General features: G+C 38.0%; 1 protein-coding gene across 8 annotated transcripts in view; it reads right to left on the reverse strand.

The window, feature by feature from the left end:
• Positions 1 to 19,674, reverse strand: part of Trim37 (tripartite motif containing 37) — a 204,267-nt gene that overhangs the window by 98,362 nt on the left and 86,231 nt on the right. For 6 of the 8 annotated variants that reach the window (XM_074046205.1, XM_074046204.1, XM_074046200.1 and 3 more), the window contains 3 exons: positions 15,210 to 15,338; positions 14,263 to 14,452; positions 11,591 to 11,709 (listed from right to left, as the gene is read on the reverse strand). In XM_074046205.1, the coding sequence (XP_073902306.1) occupies positions 11,591 to 11,709; positions 14,263 to 14,452; positions 15,210 to 15,338 (438 nt within the window). Of the gene's footprint in view, positions 1 to 10,315; positions 10,486 to 11,590; positions 11,710 to 14,262; positions 14,453 to 15,209; positions 15,339 to 19,674 lie in introns of those variants that run through there. The other 2 variants (XM_074046207.1, XM_074046206.1) reach the window with 2 other exon arrangements.

Here is a 19,674-nt window from a genome sequence, read left to right on the forward strand (position 1 = left end):
TATTAATTTCATTATACTGAGAACTTTTTCAAATCACTTTTTTTTCTAGACAGTGGTAAGAGAAAACTGGAACTCTTTAATCCTAATTCATTGTGAAAATTGTCTCCAGCCTAAAACACCCTTAAATATAAACACATTTTATAAACAAACATAGTTTATGTACAGAGAAAATTACAGCAATTCCAAAGGTAAGTTAGTTTCTGCCCTATTTGGGCTTCTAGTTTTGTTTCTCTGTCTGTGTGTATCTATCAGTTTTGCTTTTGGATATTTAACACATTTTTAATTGCATATAGTAATTATTCATACCTATAGGCTACAATGCGACACTTTAATACATGTATATAATGTATAATGATCAGATCAAGGTAGTTGGTAAATTTCCATACAACACACACACACACACACGTTTTGTGTTGGGAATATGCAAAATCTTTTCTACTAGCTTTTAAAAATATTCAATTAATTATTGTCAACTAGTTACCCTACTGTGCTACAAAACACTAAGTTACTCCTCCTACTCTAATGGGCCCCCGGTCTCCCTCCAGTCTTCTTTCCCTCACACTCTTCCCAGGGTATGGTAATCACCATTTCATTCTCTACTTTGAGATCAGCTTTTTAGCTTCCACATGTAAGTGAGGTAGTATTTTTCTGTGTCTATCTATTCCACTTAATAATGTCCTCCAGTTCCATCTATGCTGCTGTAAATGACAGAATATCATTCCTTTTATGGATTTTATTTCTTTCTCTCTCTATATATATGTATATATATATATATATATATATATATATACACACACACATACATATATATAAATTACATAAATATGTAATTATTTATAGATTGAGCCATTAATGGACACCTACATTGACTCCATAGCTTGGCTATTGTCAATACTGTTGCAATAGACATGCAAGTGCAGATGTTTCTACAACATACTGATTTCAATTCCTTTGGACAATACCCAGTATCAGTTAACTTTTACTTTTGTCATTACTATTTTTTTTTCGTGGGACTTGGGTTTGAACTCGGGGCTTTGTGCTTACAAAGCAGGCACTCTATCGCTTGAGCCAATGCTTCCATTCCACTTTGCTCTGGTTATTTTGGAGATGGGCTGTCTTGCAAACTATTTGCTCAGGCTGGTCTTCAACCAACATCCCCCTCATCTCAGCCTCCTAAGTAGCTAGGATTACTGGAGTGAGCCACAGGTGCCTGGCTCAGCTGATCCTTAAAAAGAAAAATTCTATATGAAGTATGTCTGTTATATAGCAAGATAGAGAGCCAGAAAATCTGAAAATCTTTCCATTACAAATCCTTATTAATAGCCAGATAACATATAGATGTAGGTCAGTTGTGGTGGTGCACACCTATAATGGCAGTATTCAGGAGGCAAGGCAGGAAGATTATGAGTTCAAGGCCAGTCTGAGGATACCTATCAATACCCTATCTCAAAAATAAAAAAATAAGTGCCAAGCATGGTAGTATATACACCTATAATCAAAGCTACTCAGGAGGCAGGGATTAGGAGGATCATGAGTTTGGGCCAGGATGGGCAAAGTCTGTGAGACTCTATCTCAAAAATAAGAATTTAAAAAGGGCGGGGGCATGACACAAGTGGTAGAGCGCTTATCATTTGGGAGGCTCTGGGTCCAATATTCTGTATCATAAAAAAAGGGGGGAGGGGATAAAGAAAAGAAAAAGAGAAAGAAAAACAAAAAAAGACAAGGTCTCACTATGTTGTCCAGACTGGTCTCAAGTGATCCTTTTGTCCCATTGAACCCAACAGAAAACTAAAATTTTTATTCAAAGAACAGATAAGAAAATGTCTGCCTACAGGCCTAAGAAAACAACAAAAATTTTGTGTTTCTGGTGGGCTCTTGGAGAGGCAAAAAAGTGTCACCTTAGAATTTAAACTAAAGTCTGAGTGCCTGTTTTAGGTTTGGGACTTATTTTATTTTAGGGTGCTGGGGAGTGGATCCAGAGCTTTGCACACACTAAGCATGCACTCCAGCACTGAGCTATACTCCCACATGTGGGATTTAAAGTTGAGGTTCAAAGCTCAGGAAATTAACATAAAAGTTGTCAGAAGCTATTGTTATTTGAATAAAGCAAACGTAAACACTTCTTTGGAAGATAGGCTGCCACTAAAAGCAGCAATGAAACCCAGGCAGAGTGCATGGTATAACTACATCTGAAAAATAAAAAGGAATAGGCATACTGGTGAAGTCAAAACTTCAAGTACCATCACACTGGCAGACTCAAGCAAGACCCAGAATCTCATAAAATCATATTAAAAACGTTTAGGACACAATCAGAATTACTCAGCATGTGAAGAACCAGCAGAAGACAACCAACAAGTATCAATACTGAAATGACACAGATGCAGGATTATCTCACAAGGACTTTACAGTCAATATAAAAAAAGCTCACAAATACTTGTGACACACAACTTCTCTAGCAGGGAGCTTGGTTTCAACAATCTAATGACAATTCTTATGGGGTGGCATGGGAGAGTTGGGGGAAGGTCTCAAAACGTGTGCTCCAAAGTAAACAAGACAAATGATCCACCTGGCAAGAACAGCAAATACACAATGGACAATGCTCAGTTTTTCATTCAATGGAACAGCAACCTGTAAGAGACAATTCAATTTCAACCGAAAAAGAAAAAGGCAGATTTTAAAAAGATTTCAATGTATTTTATAGAAAGATATAGGCAATGAAAATATTAACAGAGGGCTTAGGCAAAGCTGAAAAAAATTAATGAACTTAAGAGTTGAAGAAATGAAAAGCAAATGAAAAATGGGATTAAAATGACAAAAACATTAAGAAAAAAAGGCTAAAAATAAAAGGGAATACTCCAAGTGGTCTCAAATAGACTTCTTACGAAATAGCAAAAATAACAAAGGAGAGACAGTACACTGAGAAAATGGCTGAGAAATTTATCTGATTAGTGAAAAAAATGTGAATTCAATGAAAATAAAAATGCAACATCAAAATTTGTGGGATGTGCTTATAGCAGTATATAAAGGGGGATTTATAACAATAAAGACTTACATTAGAAAAGAAAAAGTTATCATGTTAGTGATCTAACTTTCCACTTTTAAGAAACTAGAAAAAGGGGCTTGGGATATAGCCCAGTGGTAGAGAGCTTGCTTAGCATGAGCAAAGCCCTGGGCTCCATTCCCAGCACCACAGAAATCAAACACCTAGCAAGGCATGGTAGCTCATGCCTATAACCCCAGCTACTTGGGAGGCAGAGATCAGGAATGCCAAACACACAAGACCCTACCTGAAAAACTAAAGCAAAAGAAGAGTTTAGGGATGTGGTTCAAGAGGTAGAGTGCTTGCCTAGCAAGTGCAAGGCCCTGACTTCAACCCCCAACCCCCCTACAAAAAACCACACACACACACACACACACACACACACACACACACACACACACACACACACAATTCAATGTGAAAAGGGATATAAAACGGGAACGTCACTATAGATTCTGAGGATATTGAAAGGATAATAAAGGGAAAGTATAAACAGAAATCAGGAACACAAATGAAATGGACAAATTCTTTGACAGATATGATATACTAAAGTATCTATATAGTAAACACCGTGGCCTTTTAAAAAGTTTGACAGTACCTAGGTTTGAACTCAGACCTTGAGCTTGCTAGACAGGGACTTGATAGTTTGAGCCACACAAGAGGCCCCTGAACAGATATTTTAATTATTAAAGACATAGAACCTTTAATTTAAAAAACTTCCAACAAAGAAAACTGTAGCCTTAAATACCTTCAATGGTAAATTCTTCCTTTTGTGTTTTCAAGATAAATTTTGGTATTTCTTCCTTAAGTATTGGGAAGACAAAGCTGGACACAAATATTTCTGGAATTTTCTCTACCTTTAACAAAGAAAGTGTGGTGGAGACACACACACACCCCTTTCTTACTCTAAGAGTGACACTCTCATTATTTACAAAAGCTGAGAGGAAAAAAATAATCCAGCTACTTCTATGAATCACCACCTCCACCTTGTGGCCCTTCATGGAACAAAACCACTATGAATTCTTGAAACCCTAGACATACCCTGCTGTACCTCTCAACTTCTTGGTATTAGTATTTCTGAATTCCTGAAAGACACTAACCTTCAGGATTCAAAAACAATGAATTAGAATTCTCTGGAACTCTCAAATTTTTTTTATTTTAAAAGTATATTTCTCAAACTCTTCATTCATTATATGAATATCTTTTTTATTTTTGGCAGTACTGGGGTTTGAACTCAGGGCCTCATGCTTGCTAGCCAGGCGCTCTACCACTTGAGCCACTCCACCAGCCCTCATTATATTATAAGTATCTTTTTAAAAACTGGTTAAGAAGTATTTACAAGAACAGTGGCCTACAGTGAATATCCAAATGGTGGAAAACACTGGGTAGTGAGTGAATAATGTAACATTTAGAACTCTAGAGCAAGCCTTACAATACTGTACAGAATCACATAAAACTGCCAATTAAGGGACGCATTTTTGCTCTGAAAAACTTATTTCTTGAAATACCCATCATAGGACCTTTTCCATGTATACGAAGGACAAACTCACTGGTATTTACTAAGCAGGAGACATAAAATAGCAACAGCTATAATCAGAATTGATTTGTGATCTCTTCAAGATGCTCCCGCTGACCTTAACACCTGTGATTCCAGGGACCAGCTTCTATTTCTGACTTGCTATAAATGGACTGCTTCAAGCCAGTAATGTTTCTGTGTTGACTGTTAATATTCTAATAGGTTTTCCATTTAAATTTTTTCCTGATTATTTTTTCTCAGGATTCAGGAAAATATACATTTCCTAAGAAATGCTTACAAAGGATTCCTACATGAAAATACCACTTTGTCTTTAATCAAGTACCAAGATCTGAAAGTTCTCTATATTTGTGATTGTAATGAGAAACACAATTGCTGGCTATCTTGATGGTGTTTTTTTTTTTTTTTTTGGGTTGGACTGTGGCTGGAACTCAGAGCTTCACACTTGGAAAGTAGGCATTCTACCGCTTGAGCCACATCTCCCACTGATGGTGATTATAAGGTACCATTAAGAATAAGATGCCCGAAAGATGAGAAAGAAATCTTGAGTTTATAATAATATCTGAAAGAAGCTGTTTCTGAATCAATCACCTACCATAGTTTTTGAAGCGTCTACTGTAGGAAGCTAACTGTTGAGCTGTAACTCCCTTAATCAAATTTGAGATGCTTAGAAAAATATATTAACCACTTGTGCAGCAACAATTTTTATTCTATCCACTAGTACTTTACCTGCCTTTCTCCATTCTAAAAGCACCTCAGTACTAGTCAGGTATTTTCCCTCTTCCACATGTTATGTGAAACCACTCAGGGACCCAATGACGAGACTTTGCAAATTTTTATTGCCAGTGAATAATGAGACATAAAATGAGGTTAGGAAATTGTTGAGGCACTCTGACAAAGTTTTCTTCTTGTTGGGAGACATAAACAGAATGAAATAACCCTCCCTTCCATTTCTAGGATGTCCTTCTGACTCCACATGAAGTTTGCCACTGCAGTAACCATCTTGCCACCCTGAGGTGAGCTAAGCCAATTCACTAAGAAAGGCAAAGTAAAAGATGGAAAAAATTCCCATGAGTTCTTGAGAGTATTAAGCAGCTAGATTTTCTTTTAAAAATTTTCTATTACCATAAATTACTTATATAGGCAAGTTTCACCACATTTACATACATGCATATAGTGTACTTTGACCATATTCACCCTATGTTCTGCTATTACTTTTTTTTTTTTTTTGTGGTGTTGGGGTTTGAACTCAGCGCTTTGCACTTGCAAGGCAGGCACTCTATCACTTGAGCTACACCTTCAGTCCATTTTGCTCTGGCTATTTTGGAGAAGGGAGGGGAGGTCTCATGAACTATTTGCCTGGGCTGGCCTGGAACCTCCATCTTCCTGATCTCTGCCCCACAAGTAACTAGAGTTACAGGTGTAAGCCACTGGCACCCAGCTTCATTATGCGACTCTCATACATTGTATACATAAACTTGTATCATATTCAAACCCCTTCCTCACCTTCTCTCTCCTTCTGGCTCCTCACTCCCAAAAGTTCCCCCTTTTACAATCATGTCACATTGTTTGTTTGTTTGTTTTTTAAGGTCTACATTCTACATGAGCAAAAAACTATTTGTCCTCCTTTCCTTTTTTTTGTCCCTCGGTAGTGGGGATGAACTCAGGACATTACACATGAAGCACTCTTCCACATGAGCCACACACCCAAGACCTTTGGTTCCTGAGGTAAGATCCTTTTTTTTTTTTTTTTTTTTTGGCAGTACTGGGGTTTGAACTCATGGTCTCACACTTGCTAGGCAGGTGCTGTACCATTTGAACCACTCTGCCTTTGTCTTTCTGAGCTTGGCTTATCTTGCTTGTTATTAACATGATAATCTCCAATTATATCCACTTTCCTAAAAAATGGCATAATTTCATTCTTTATTGCTGAATATTTCATTGTATACATGCACCACATCTTCTTTTTCCAATCATCAGTTGTTAAGCACCTAGGCTGATTCCATAACCTGGCTATTATAAATAGTGCTGCTATAAACATGGTGTGTAGGAATTTCTATCATATGCCCAAGAGTGGTATAACAGGATCATATGATAGTTTTATTTTTAGTTTCTTGTGGAACCATACTGATTATCATAGTGGCTGGACTTAATTTACACTCCTATTCAAAGTTTATAAAGGTTCCTCTCCAACACACATACTCCCTGCATCCTCACCAAGTATGTTTTCTTTCTTTTTTTTTTTTTTTTTTTTTTTTTTGTGGTACTGGGATTTGATCTCAGAACTCAGAGCCTATACCTTGGGTCACTCCACCAGTCCTTGTTTTTGTATTGGGCTTTATTGAGACAGGGTCTCTCGAACTATTTGCCCAGGCTCATTTCCAACAGCGGTCTTCCTGATCTCTGCCTCCTGAGTAGCTGTTGTTTGTTTTCTTGATGACTGCCATTCTGACTATGGTGAGGTGGAATCTCTGTCATTTTTGATTTGTACTTTTTTTATTTCTTGCAGTACTGGAGTTTGAACTCAGAGCCTACACCTTGAGTTACTCTACCAGCCCATTTTTGTGATGGGTTTTTTCAAGATAGGGTCTCACAAACAATTTGCCCAGGTTGGCTTTGAATCATGATCTTCCTGATCTCTGACTTCTGAGTAGCTAGGATCACAGGCATGAGCCATTGGTGCCCGGCTGATTTGCATATCTTTATCACTAAGGATATTGAACATTTCCATGCATTTATGAGCCATTTGTATTTCTTTTTTAGAGAATGAACTGTTCATCTGCCCATTTATAAATTAGATTTATTACTTTGGCATTTATTTTTTGAGCTCCCTATATATTCTGGTATTAATACTGTGTTCAATGAATAGCTTACAAAGATTTTCTCTCATTCTATAGGTTATCTCTTGATTCTGGTAATTGTTTCCTCTCATGTGCAGAAACTTTTTAATTTGATGCAATCCCATTTACTAATTTTTGCTCTTATTTCCTATTTTGAAAGTAACTGCTTATGCCTGTATAATCTTCAAGTACTGTCCCTATGTTTTCCTGTAGTAGTTTCAAACTTTCAGGTCTTACACATTGTTAAGATCTTTGATCTATTTAGAGTTGAGTTTTTTGTACAAGATGAAAAATAGGGATCTAGTTTCAGTCTTCTATATGTGGATATCTAGATTTTCCAACACCATTTGTTGAAGAGTCTGTCTTTCCTCCAAGGTATGCGTTTGGTTCCTTTGCCAAAAATCAGGTGGTTGTAGTTGTGCATGTTTACTTCTGGATCTTCTATTCTATTCCACTGGTCTTCATGTCAGTTTTTGTGTCAGTCCCATGCTTTTTTTGTTACTATGGCTCTGTAGCATAATTTGACATGAGATATTGTGATACCTCTAGCATGAACAACTAAGTTTCTTAATCCTGAAATTGCCTTACCATAGTTAGGTATGACTTCTTGATATCAGGAGATTTCTTGTTAATACAAGAGTTAATTTTCATTATTGTTTCAGTTAATTGCTTGATTTTTTTGGGTAACTTTTGTTAAAAGTATCCACATTGATAATTAAAAGTGATCAGTGAGGCCAGACTATCACTCTGTGTGTGACTCACTCCTGAGAGGTAGGCTGCTAAGAAAGTTTTTAATAGGTGAGCCCATTGGGATGGATGTTTTGAGTACCCCTGATGTAGACCTGTGCTATTTTAACAGAAACTCAGTCTCCAGTTTTATACAGAACAATCTGAAAAACTGGCCTACCTATAGGAATTCTGTAGGTTACCAACTGGGGTCTAGAGAAGTCAAGCTTCTCAGTATTAGACCATTAGACAAAAGACTAATATGTGCTTGTCCTATAGGTCCCAGTTAGAATGGAGGTACTACTTTAGCTGTAATCCCAAACTCCCAGCCAGTATCAAAACAGACAACTGATACAGTATTTTAAAGTTTCTTCAGACAGTCTTCTCTTCAAGAGAGAACCAACAGTGATCTGACACAGGAACATTTTCTCTATTTGGCACAAATAAAGAATCTTGATTTTCCTAAACATGGATACAAGACAAACCTAATCAACTGTTTGCTAGGGTTCATAGGTGTGAAAAATAAAGGTTTCATGAAGAACTAGCTCCTGCTGATGATAGAATAATATCCCTAGCAGTGAGCCAGGCCCCTGTACACTTCTATAAACAAAGCAGATTTCAAAAATCACAAAGCTAATATTGTAGCAGTTCCCATCTCCCATCAGTTAGTTGCCTTCTCATTGCCTATTCTGGGATCCAGCAGTAAATAAACAAGCTGTTTAGATACCAATAATTGCCAGGGTGTACTGCTATTTTACTGTTGATTTGCATGTTTATAAAAATCTTTCTTATTGAATTCCTGGTGCTTTCTATCAGCAAAGCACTTCTTATATGAAGATAAAATGTGTTACTGAAGAACACTTAGCTGTAAATCTCACCTCAATAATCACATGCTTTCAAAAACTTATAAAATGCAGTGCAGATCCTAAATATGGCCAGGCAAATAAATGCCTTTAAAATAAGCTATCAATTTGCATTAAATAAAAGTGAAAATGTCAAATACTTTCAACGTTTTTCATACTAGTCAGCTATTTACACAGAAGAACTGCTAAGATAATGTTAATTTGTGAGCTGGAGGCTGACAGTAAGAGGTTCAGCAGGCTTGGTGGGCAAACCCAGCACTTGTGAGCTTGCGGTGGAAGGATGCTGAGTTTAAGGTCAGTCTGGGTTATATAAGACCCTGTCTCAAACAATGATAAAAATGTAGTTCACATCATCTTTCACCTAGATTATTGGACATGCTTCTTGCCAGTTTTCCCGTTCCCTAGTTCCACACACCATACCCAGCTCCATGCTGCAGCCAGGATAAATTTAAAAACACACTTTTATTATATCACTTCCTGCTTGGATCCCATTCAAAGGACAAAGCCAAGATTCTAGACAGGACATAGAATGCAGTTCTTCATGATCTGACCTCTACTTCCATTCTAGACTCATATTTTGCTGTTCTTTACCTCACTAACTTCTTCAGATCTGAAGGATGAACTTTCCAAGGTTGTGCTAGAAGCTACGTTAGTAGAGGGGTGAGAGTTATGGGCAAGGTAACTGCATTTCTAGACTTCAGCTTAATGACTTGTAAAATGAGAATAATACTATTAATATAGAACATTACTGGTAAGTCTCAGGAACATAGTAAGGACTTAATAAACATTATCTATTATTATTATTATATACTTCTTTGAGCTCCTTATACACCCTGTCAGAGCACTCTCATCAACAACTAACCAGTACTTTTCAATTCGTCTTTCAGCCCTCCTCCCTTTTACCACTGGTATCTAAACATATCTGAGAGCGTCAACTTGTTCTCATTAAGAACTGCGGCCCACAGTGGTAGGTGATTCTCAAGGAGCATCACTCCCAGTTGAGTTACTTGGTTTGAATAGGGGTGATTTTTTGCCTCCCAAGGGTACATTTGGTAATGCCTACAGACATTCTGAGTTGTTGTAATTGCTGGGGAAATACCACTGGCATGTACCTGGTGGCTAAAAGCTGAGGATGCTATTAAGTATCCTACAATGCACAGGACAGTGTCCATACAATAATTAAGAAATCCAAAACTTTTCTACCACGGTAGAGAAATCTGAACTAAATAGTAGGAGGTTCAGGAATTATGTTTCACCAGCAAGGCAGGCAAATTAGGAAAAAAAGATGAGCTTGTAATTATACCACAAGCTGTGAGAATTTAAATCATTACAATTTATTATCGGTATGTATAAACACATGGAAAATAGCTAACATCCATAGGTCCTTTCTATATAGATAATCAGTCATAATATTCCTTAATGTTTTAATAATTGATGTTAAAAACTCTTTGCATTTAATCTCTTCCACTTCAGGAGTACCATCTATGAGAGAACACAAATACATTTAGTGTTTTTTAATTGAGGAAACTAAAAATGCCACTCCTCACATACTCTCACTGGGCAGCCAGAAGCAGATGTTGGTACCGGTACATATATTTTTAGCTACAATTCATAAGTCACTGGAATTCAAAAGACTGCAGAGGTAGAAGGCAGAAAAGTTTCAGTAAGAATGAAAAAAAAATTTCAATGCCAAGTATCTTTTAGAAAGTCAGCATTCTTGGATGCTAACAAAGGACAATACATATAGCTTGGCATGAACTTTCTGTTATCCAAAATAACAAAGTGTCTTCTACTTTTCCAGATTAATAATAATGAACTTGGAAGAACATGTAGATAAAATATTAGAAAGTGTAACTGAAAAAAAGTTGGCAGAGCTGAGGTTGGTCAGAATAAGGAATTTTTAAAGCAATTAAAGCATGGAATGCTTCTGTAAGACGAATAAAGTGGTCTCTAGACATTAGTTAAGACTGACTTCAAATGACAAAGACTTAACACTTATTAATCTCACTAGCTTTTTTGGAGCATGTCTTCCTTACAAGTCTCTGAACACATCTAATTTGTCTTTGCCTATCTAGTAAAAATTCAATGCCTGACATGTAGGTGTTTATCGACTGAGCAGATGAATGATCTACAGCCCCTTTCTCCTGGTAAATGCCACTTCTAGTATGATTTGTCTTTTTTTTTTTTTTTTTTTGTGAAGACTGAACTTAGACTTCATACTTGGTGGCAAGTGCTCTACCACTTGAGTCATACCCAACCCTTTCTGCTTTGCAGTTTGTGTTTCAGAGAGTCTTCTGCTTTTGCCTAGGCTGCTCTGGGACCACAATCCTCCTACCTCCACAGCCCAAGTAGCTGTGATTACAGCTGTGTGTCACCATGCCAGGCAAGACATGTCCTTTTATGTAGAAAATTATCCATTTTGCCTTCCTCTGTGCTTAATGCCCTAGTAAATCAAACTCAAGATGCACAGTGAATGCTGGGTTGACATCAAGTATGTCAGTGACATTTTTATTAAACCAACCACTCCTTACCACCCTGAGTTAGTATTCCTGCTTTCTGCCTAATACAACTTTTAATTATTCCTTACCTTCCTCTGTGGCAGCTGAAGCTCCTTCAGGAAGTATAGGTTGTAACTCCCCAGTTTCAGAATTATTTTCCAAATCAGTCATCTGCATTCCTTCCAGACGACCTCCTTTAGCATTAGCCCTTGAGAAAAAAAACCTTGATTTTTCACATATCTACTAAGTGACACAGAATCTACATTTTTTTCTTATACTGAAACTGAACCCCAAACCAAGTAGGATATATATACTAATGTATAATACTAAATTCCCATTTTATTTTTAAAAAATTCACTAGAGATTCACAATGAGAACTTATGAGATGGTGGACTGCATTAATATCAATTCCTGATTGTGAAATTGTGCTATAGTTCTGCAAAATGTTAGCATTAGAGAAAATAGTATATGGCATGAGGGATCTCTCAAAAACTTCAATTAAAATAAAAAGAAGTACTAAATAACATATTCTCACTACTATGAAAAGATGCATTAATGAGTGAGAAAACAAGGTACACCACTGGTATTAAAATTAGTCACAAGTCACAATTGCTTAAATACATAAAAACTCAGAAGACACGTCATACATAAAAAAAATTAAGAAGCAGGGCACCAGTTGTTCACACCTGTAATCCTAGCTACTTGGGAGGCTTAGATTGGGAGGCCAGCCTAGGCAAACAGTTCGAGAGACTCCATCTTCAAAATAATCAGAGCAAAATGGACTGGAGGTGTGGATCAAGTGGTAGAGCACCTGCCTTGTGAGTATAAAGCCCTGAGTTCAAACTCTAGTCTCACATAAACAGCAGGAATGCAGGAGAGAGACAAAGATGGGGACATTTTCACTTAATATTTTTTTCCCCTTTCATTGTGAACCACTTAGTACTTAAGCTTTTTGCCTACATTACTTTAAACAGGGCAGGGAAAAAAAGACAAGCTGCAGAGCACCCACATGAATGAGGATGCAGATACAATTAACTGTAAAATGAGGATTACAGCTACAAATTGCAGACATTGGGGGTATAGGATTAATACTTTTGGGGGAAAAAAACTATATTCATGTACATTAAATCTTTTTTGATGAAAGGCAGCTGCAAATATCTCTTTAACAAATAAAAAATGAAAGTGAGTTCTAGCAGCTTTAACTTGAAAGAACATGCAAACATCAGGCTAGGAAATGGAGAAGACAAGATAATCTCTAGTTATTTTTTTGCCTTTTTCATTTTTGGTACTGTGGATTGAACTCAGGGCCTCACATATGCTAAGCAAGCACTTAACCACTGAGCTATAGCTCCAGACCTTTTTAAAAAGTTTCTTTGGAGACAGGGTCTGCTAAGTTGCCCAGTCTGGCCTTAAAAATTCAGTCCTCCTGCCTCACCCTTTTAGGTAATGTAATTACAGGCAGGTGTCACTATTCCCAGCTCCCCTTGATTTTAATACCTTTCCCCTGCTGAAACTTGAGCTAAAAAGAAAATTAAAACTTCTAGTTCTTCATTTAGATTTGGTAATGAGCCATATCTTAAAAGTATATGAAATAAAGTAAACTTAAGGGATGTTACTCTTACTCTAAATTGCATTCAAAAAGTCTTTAAAGTCTCCAGGGAGAACTAATCCGTTGTTTAAATTTTAACATGTACTTAACACCCATATAATAGGTGAGAGATGAATATTATGGCTCGTGTAGCACATCCACAGACAATACAGTCTATGATTTCTCTATCTTTTGAATAGTTGAAGTTTAATTGACATGGCTGGGATCTGAGTTTGTTTCCTGGGACAGAGATAAAAGTGTCAACTACCATATTTTCTTTTCAGAAATTTGGAACTATGAGTTAAGGATACTTTCATAAGACAGAAAAAGGTGAGAAAAAAGCAGAAAAGAAGTGTTGAAATAAGACTGCTGGAAGTACTTTATTCCATACAAAATGCATGTGTAACACACCTATGACACATAATATAGACCAGCACAAATGTCTTTGAAAGGTATGGAATAGAGTTTAGAAACAAACAAAAAATTCCAACACAGACACACAAATCTCATAAGGCAGAGTTCGCACAGGTCATACATCACTATTACCCTAACTTACAACTGAATGTTTGGTCTGGGAACCTAAGGGACAGATGAATGAGTCAGTATCCCATCCCACATGGAGGGCACGAGGAGCCCTGCACCCTGAGGAGATACATGGCCTCAGAAATCTGCCACAGGACTGACAGATAGGATGCTCTCAAGATTGCCCCCACCCCTCCCAAGAAGGGTCAAAAAGAGCAACCATCGAAGAGAGCCCACCCTCGCAAATCCATGACCTAAGCCTCACCCTAACCCAGAGTTAAAGCGTCCATAAAAAGCCCCAGCCTTCACCTCAGCAGGGCTCCACTGCACTGCTCTAGCAGCAGCCTTTTCTTTTTCTAATAAATCTACCTGTGTGTGCACTATCTGTGTCTCCTTAGCTTATTCCTAAACCCAGTGAAGACAAGACCCCCTGGAGTGGACCCCCTCTAACCCTACAACACGAACTTATGCACCAGGGCTTGGATTCAATCCCAAGCACCAAAAAAAAAAAAAAAAAGTGTTACATATTAAGTAAGGTAGTAAATGAACTTTATGCCTGCCTTAAAAAAAAAAAAAGCAACCAAGTAGAATTTGATTTTGTTTGTTATGATGTAAACTTGAAGTTCCAAACAACAAAAGAACTTAATTTACCCCAAGGTGACCATTTTCCTTCTTTTCTCAACAGTAGGTAAGCCATTGAAAACTGCAACCACAACAGCATCTGAATCCAAAGCTTTACATTGACGATCTTCACTTTTGGGCAGAATATCCCCAATAACGCCATGGGTCAAGGCTCGTGGAGAGCTATGCCTACTCCCAGACTGAGAGCTTCCTGGGGAGCCTTCAGAAAAGAAAAGAGGGAAATACAGAAGTAAAACAAATAAACATGAAAGTTCTCTCAGTATAGAATATCTCACTATATATGCATTTTAAAACTAAGTAAAAACTCCAAAAACAATTTTTAAATATACCCCAGTCTTTTTGATAATAAGAACATATGTAGTCAAATATCTGCATTTTTTTCCCAGTTGGTACTGGAGTTTAAACGTAAGGCCTTATACCTGCTAGGCAGGCGCTCTACCACTTGAGCTATGCCTCCAGCCCTTTTTGTGAGATAGGGTCTCACTTTATACCCGGGCAGGCCTGGGATGACAGAAGTGTGCCCAGCCATTTGTTGAGATGGGGCCTTGTGAGCTTTTTGGCCGGGCTGGCCTTGAATTGTGATCCAATCTCCACCTCCAAGTAGCCAGGATTATAGGTCTGAGTCATTGCACCCAGCTAAATGTCTGATTTTCATAAAGGTTCAGTTCTAGTATGAGATCAAGAAATTTCAGGCCTGGGGTGTGGCTCAAGTAGAAAAGCATCTACTTAGCAATTGCAAGGCCCTGAATTTAAAATATGAGTACAGACACAAAAAAAGGAAAAAAAAAGAAAAGAAATTTCAAATTGTATGGTGGTACTCAGCACTTGGGAGGCTGAAGAAGGAAGAATGACTTCAAATATAACTAGCATTTTGGGTGCCTTTCAAAGTCTAAAGCTACATCATAACATCAATTTATAGACATCTAACCTCTGACAGTATGTTCTGCCAAAATTACCTTCAGACAAAGTCTGACAGTCTCCCTTTGAACGGCTATTTTCCCCAGAGTCAACCGCTCTTCGAAGTGATAGACTACCTGCTATACTGGACCGAGCTGGCTTGGGTGAATTATTCTTCTTATTTGTGGCTGCAAAGACATTTAGAAACATTTCTGAATATGATCAAATAGCAAAAAACTCACTATCAATCAAAGAAAGGTTTAGTTTTACCATGCATGGAAGCTGTTCTATCTATACTGTCCAGCAAAACCATGGCACTCAATAGTCCCACCTGGTTTATTTGGGGTTCTATGACAAAAGTATTTGTATTTTGCTGTTTATGGAGCAAAATCTTAACTTAGAAAGTTTCATGACCTCATTAAAAAAAAAAAATCATACCAACCTCAATGTAATTAAGTATGAACAAAAATATAATCCCCCTAAACATCTGGAAATTATATGACATTATTGAATTAAAAAGAAAATCAATGCTGAAATCAAAACAAATCACAGTTATACTTCATATTAAAATATTTGTGATCAAAGCAATAATGATAAGAAAATGTGTTACCTTAAAGTGAACTAATTAGAAAAAAAAAAAGGGAAACTGACTGGCCTAATATGCATACTCAAGAAGCTAAAAAAAAATAAAAAGGCAGAAGAGATTCATTTAATAAAAAGGTTCATCAAGGTTGCAGGATACTAGACAGATTATCTTTCTATACACTAACAGAAGACAATTTGAGAGCAAAATTAAGAAAACACTTTCCTTTACAGTATTATCAAAATAATACTTAGAAATAAATTTAATTAAAGAAATATAAAACTTGTATATATATTGTTGACTGCCACATGTTGATGAAAGGAAAAACAAAAGCAGACATCTTATGTTCATCGACTGAAGCACTTAATTTTGTTAACAAGGTAATATTCCAAAATTGACATAGATTTAACACAATCCCTATAGAAATACTACCATCTTTTTATTATTTCGAAAAATAATTGACAAGCTGATCCTAAAATCCCTATGAAAATGTAAGACACTTAAAACAGCCAAAACAATCTTGAATGGAAGAGATCTTGAATCTCTATATTAAGAGATTAAACCCAGGACTTCATATGTGCTAGGTAAGCACTCTATCCCTGATTTATACCTCCAGCCCCTAGACTCACAGTTTGGACCTCAAAACTTACTATAAAGCTACAGTAATCAATACTGGATGGTATAGGCATATGGACAGACATATGAATGGAAACCGAGAATCCAGAAATACATCTCTATATTTATGGCCAACTAACTTTTGACAAGGATGCCAAGACAATTCAATGGGCAAAGACAGAAGAGGGACAATGACAATTGTTGTCAAAGATACAGAGAAATGTAAACCTTCATATTCTGCAGCTCTTTTGGAAAATAATCTGACCTCAGAGCACCTCCTCAAAGAAGTTAAACAGTTCCCAGATAACCCAGCAACTCCACTCCTAAAAGTATGTACCCAAAGTAGATTAGTGGCTATCAGGGGCTCAGCTGAAATAAGTGAAAAAGAAATTAACATGCTACATTTTGAGGAAGTTTTTACCCTTTTTTTTTTTTTGCAGCACTAGGGTTTGAACTCAGAGCCTACACCTTGAGCTACCCCACTAGCCCTTTTCTCGTGATAGGTTTTTCGAGACAGGGTCTCATGACCTATTTACCCAGACTGGCTTCAAACCATGATACTCAACAGGCATGAGCCACCAGTGCCCAGCTAGTAAATTTTAATAGAGTTCAGCATAGTGGTACACTATGGGATTATGTGCTGTGTACATAGTGGTACACAGCACTTGGGATTTTTTTTTTTTTAACAAGAGAACAGGTGCCTAGGCCTGTCCAACCCCTGGGCCTTGCAAGGATATGGCCCTTATAGCAAGGAGGTGTGGCCAGCCTCACTACTTGCAGGAGTAGCATCCTTTCTTCAAGAATGCTAGCTGGGTGTTGGTGGCTCATGCCTGTAATCCAAGCTACTTGGGAGATGACACTGGGAGGATCATGGTTCAAGGCTAGCCTAGGCAAATTGTTTGTAAGAAACCATCTCCAAAAATAACCAGAGAAAAATGAACTGGTGTTGTGGCTCAAGCAGTAGAGCACCTGCTTTGCTAGAATAAAGCTGGTCACTACATTCCCTTCCATTCATAACAGTCCTCTGAAGGTGAACTCTAAAGAGAACTATGAGCCTGAAGGCATTTTACTGAACCAAGATGACACAACTACAAAATGGCATTCCTATAAAGAAAGCATGAAATGATGAATATGAGAGTTTGATTAATGTGGTTGTGGAAGAATGCTGGCGAACAATGTTAAAATGGAGACTGCCACAAAACAGCCAACAAGTCCCATTAAACAAGAGGTAAAGGGTGGCAAGCTACACCATGTGATGAGTATCTTCCCCTTCAAGGGCTATATATGGAATTATGGTACAGTTCCTCAGACTTGAGAAAATCCCCATCAAGAACATAAAAGTGGGGGGGGGAAGAAATGACCCAAACATTGTATGCACATATGTGTAAGATAAAAATTAAGGAGAGATTCCAAGATGGCGGCTAGAGGTAGGAAGCAGAAAGCGAGCCTCCTATAGTGAAATCTTGGAGAGACGCTGGAGACACACTTTGCAGGCATAATCACCGAGAAAAGGCATAACTTTGACTCCTCCACATCTCCAGCCGGTGCAGAGAATCTCCACCTCACGTTAAACGGAGAACCGAGGAGGCCCCCGGGGCCGCCAGTGGCCGGCGCCCATACGGCTTGGGAAGACGCGGACCAGGTGAGCTTCGCGGTACCGCGGTTCCCCCACAGACAAGCCTGGGCCAGAGCAGCATAGCCCCCTGGACAGACTGACCTCCACCCGGGAAAAAAACAGAAACTGAGTACTAAGCAATAAGAACAGTTAAGACACGCTGGAAAGAGGGTGGGGCGCCCTGAGCGCTGAAGATTGGGGGAAGGGAACCCTTCCCGGGACTGTAAATAAACGAGCCGGGCGGGCCGGAGAGGCTCTGGCGGGAGCGGGGTGCGCCCAGCAACCAGGAGTGGGGACGCTTGTGAGAGGAGGGAAGACCCACTTCCCACGTGAACTGTAAATAAACACGCAGGCCTGACAACGCGGGGCAGTGTCGCCTTTCCCAGTGCTTGGAAAGGGGAAAGCCTGTAGCAGAGGCTCCCACACAGGAGAACTCTGAGCAAACAAAGCCTGTGGGACCAGGTGAGTGCTAAGCTCACCCCAGAGATCTGCATAAATAACGCCGCCAGCTACAGGCTGAGAGCAGCAGGCAGGCAAGCCACAGTTGCAGATACCACTCTCAGAACTGCCTCCAGACGCTTTTTTTTCTTTTTCTCCCTACCTTTGATGAGAGAACAACCGAATTACACCTGCAAGCCGAAAAACTTACTGAAACTATTGCATTTGAACTGGGGACACTTGGTGGGGCTTTTTTTTTATTTTTTCTTCTGTGTGTGTGTGAGTGTAGTTTTGTTCTACTTTATGCATCCCCTTTGATGAGACAACTACAGAACAACATCTGAGGCACCAACTCCAGGACTGGAGATTAAGACGGACATCCAAATTATTAAGACTGAAATTGCATTGCATATAAACTTGGAAGTTTTTTGGTTTTTTTTTTTTTTTTAATTTCCTATTTTCCATTTTATTTTAATTCATTTTTATAAATAGATATTACTTTCATATACTTATTTTTTATTTTTTTTATCTTTGATTTTCAATCCTCTCTCTGTCTCTCTATTGTCTGTTCAGCTTACTGTCGATTAGTACACTAACACTCCCTGTTTATACCTTTGAAACTCTCTTGTCTGATACCTTGTTCTGCTTTCTCCCTCTTGTCTGTATATTTGTTTTCCCCTTTTCTTTAACTTCTTGCTTTCCATCTCAGCTCACTCTTCCGTTCTCAATATTACCATTGTTATTATTACAAGCTAGAAAATACTTAATTACACACAGTACAGGGACAGTAACAACACCAAGGACAATGACAGGAAGACAGAAAAAACAAGGAAACCAGTTTCCCCACAGCAAAAAATTAGTACAGGAACCAGAGGGGAATGAAGAGAACAGAAACTCAGAGCCAGACTCCAACAAAATGAAGATAAACTATGCCAAAGGACCCAATGAAGCCTACAAGAATAATTTAAAAGAAGACATACTACAAGTACTCAATGAGAATTTTATAGAGATGATACTGGATAGGGTCAACCAAAATGTACAGGAGACACTCAAGAAATTCCAAGACAATAAAAATAGAGAATTTGAAAAAGCAAAAGAAGAAATAAAGGAAACCATAGAAGCACTGTATAAACACCAAAGTGAAAGAGAGAACACAATGAATAAATGGATAAATGAACTCAGGACAAAAATAGACAACAATAAAGAAGAAAACAGCCAGGATATGGAAAACCTCAGAAAAAAGAACGAAACAGAACTGCAAAACAAAACGGAA

The sequence above is a fragment of the Castor canadensis genome, chromosome 11 (assembly GCF_047511655.1).
Source record: "Castor canadensis chromosome 11, mCasCan1.hap1v2, whole genome shotgun sequence".
Lineage (NCBI taxonomy): Eukaryota > Metazoa > Chordata > Mammalia > Rodentia > Castoridae > Castor > Castor canadensis.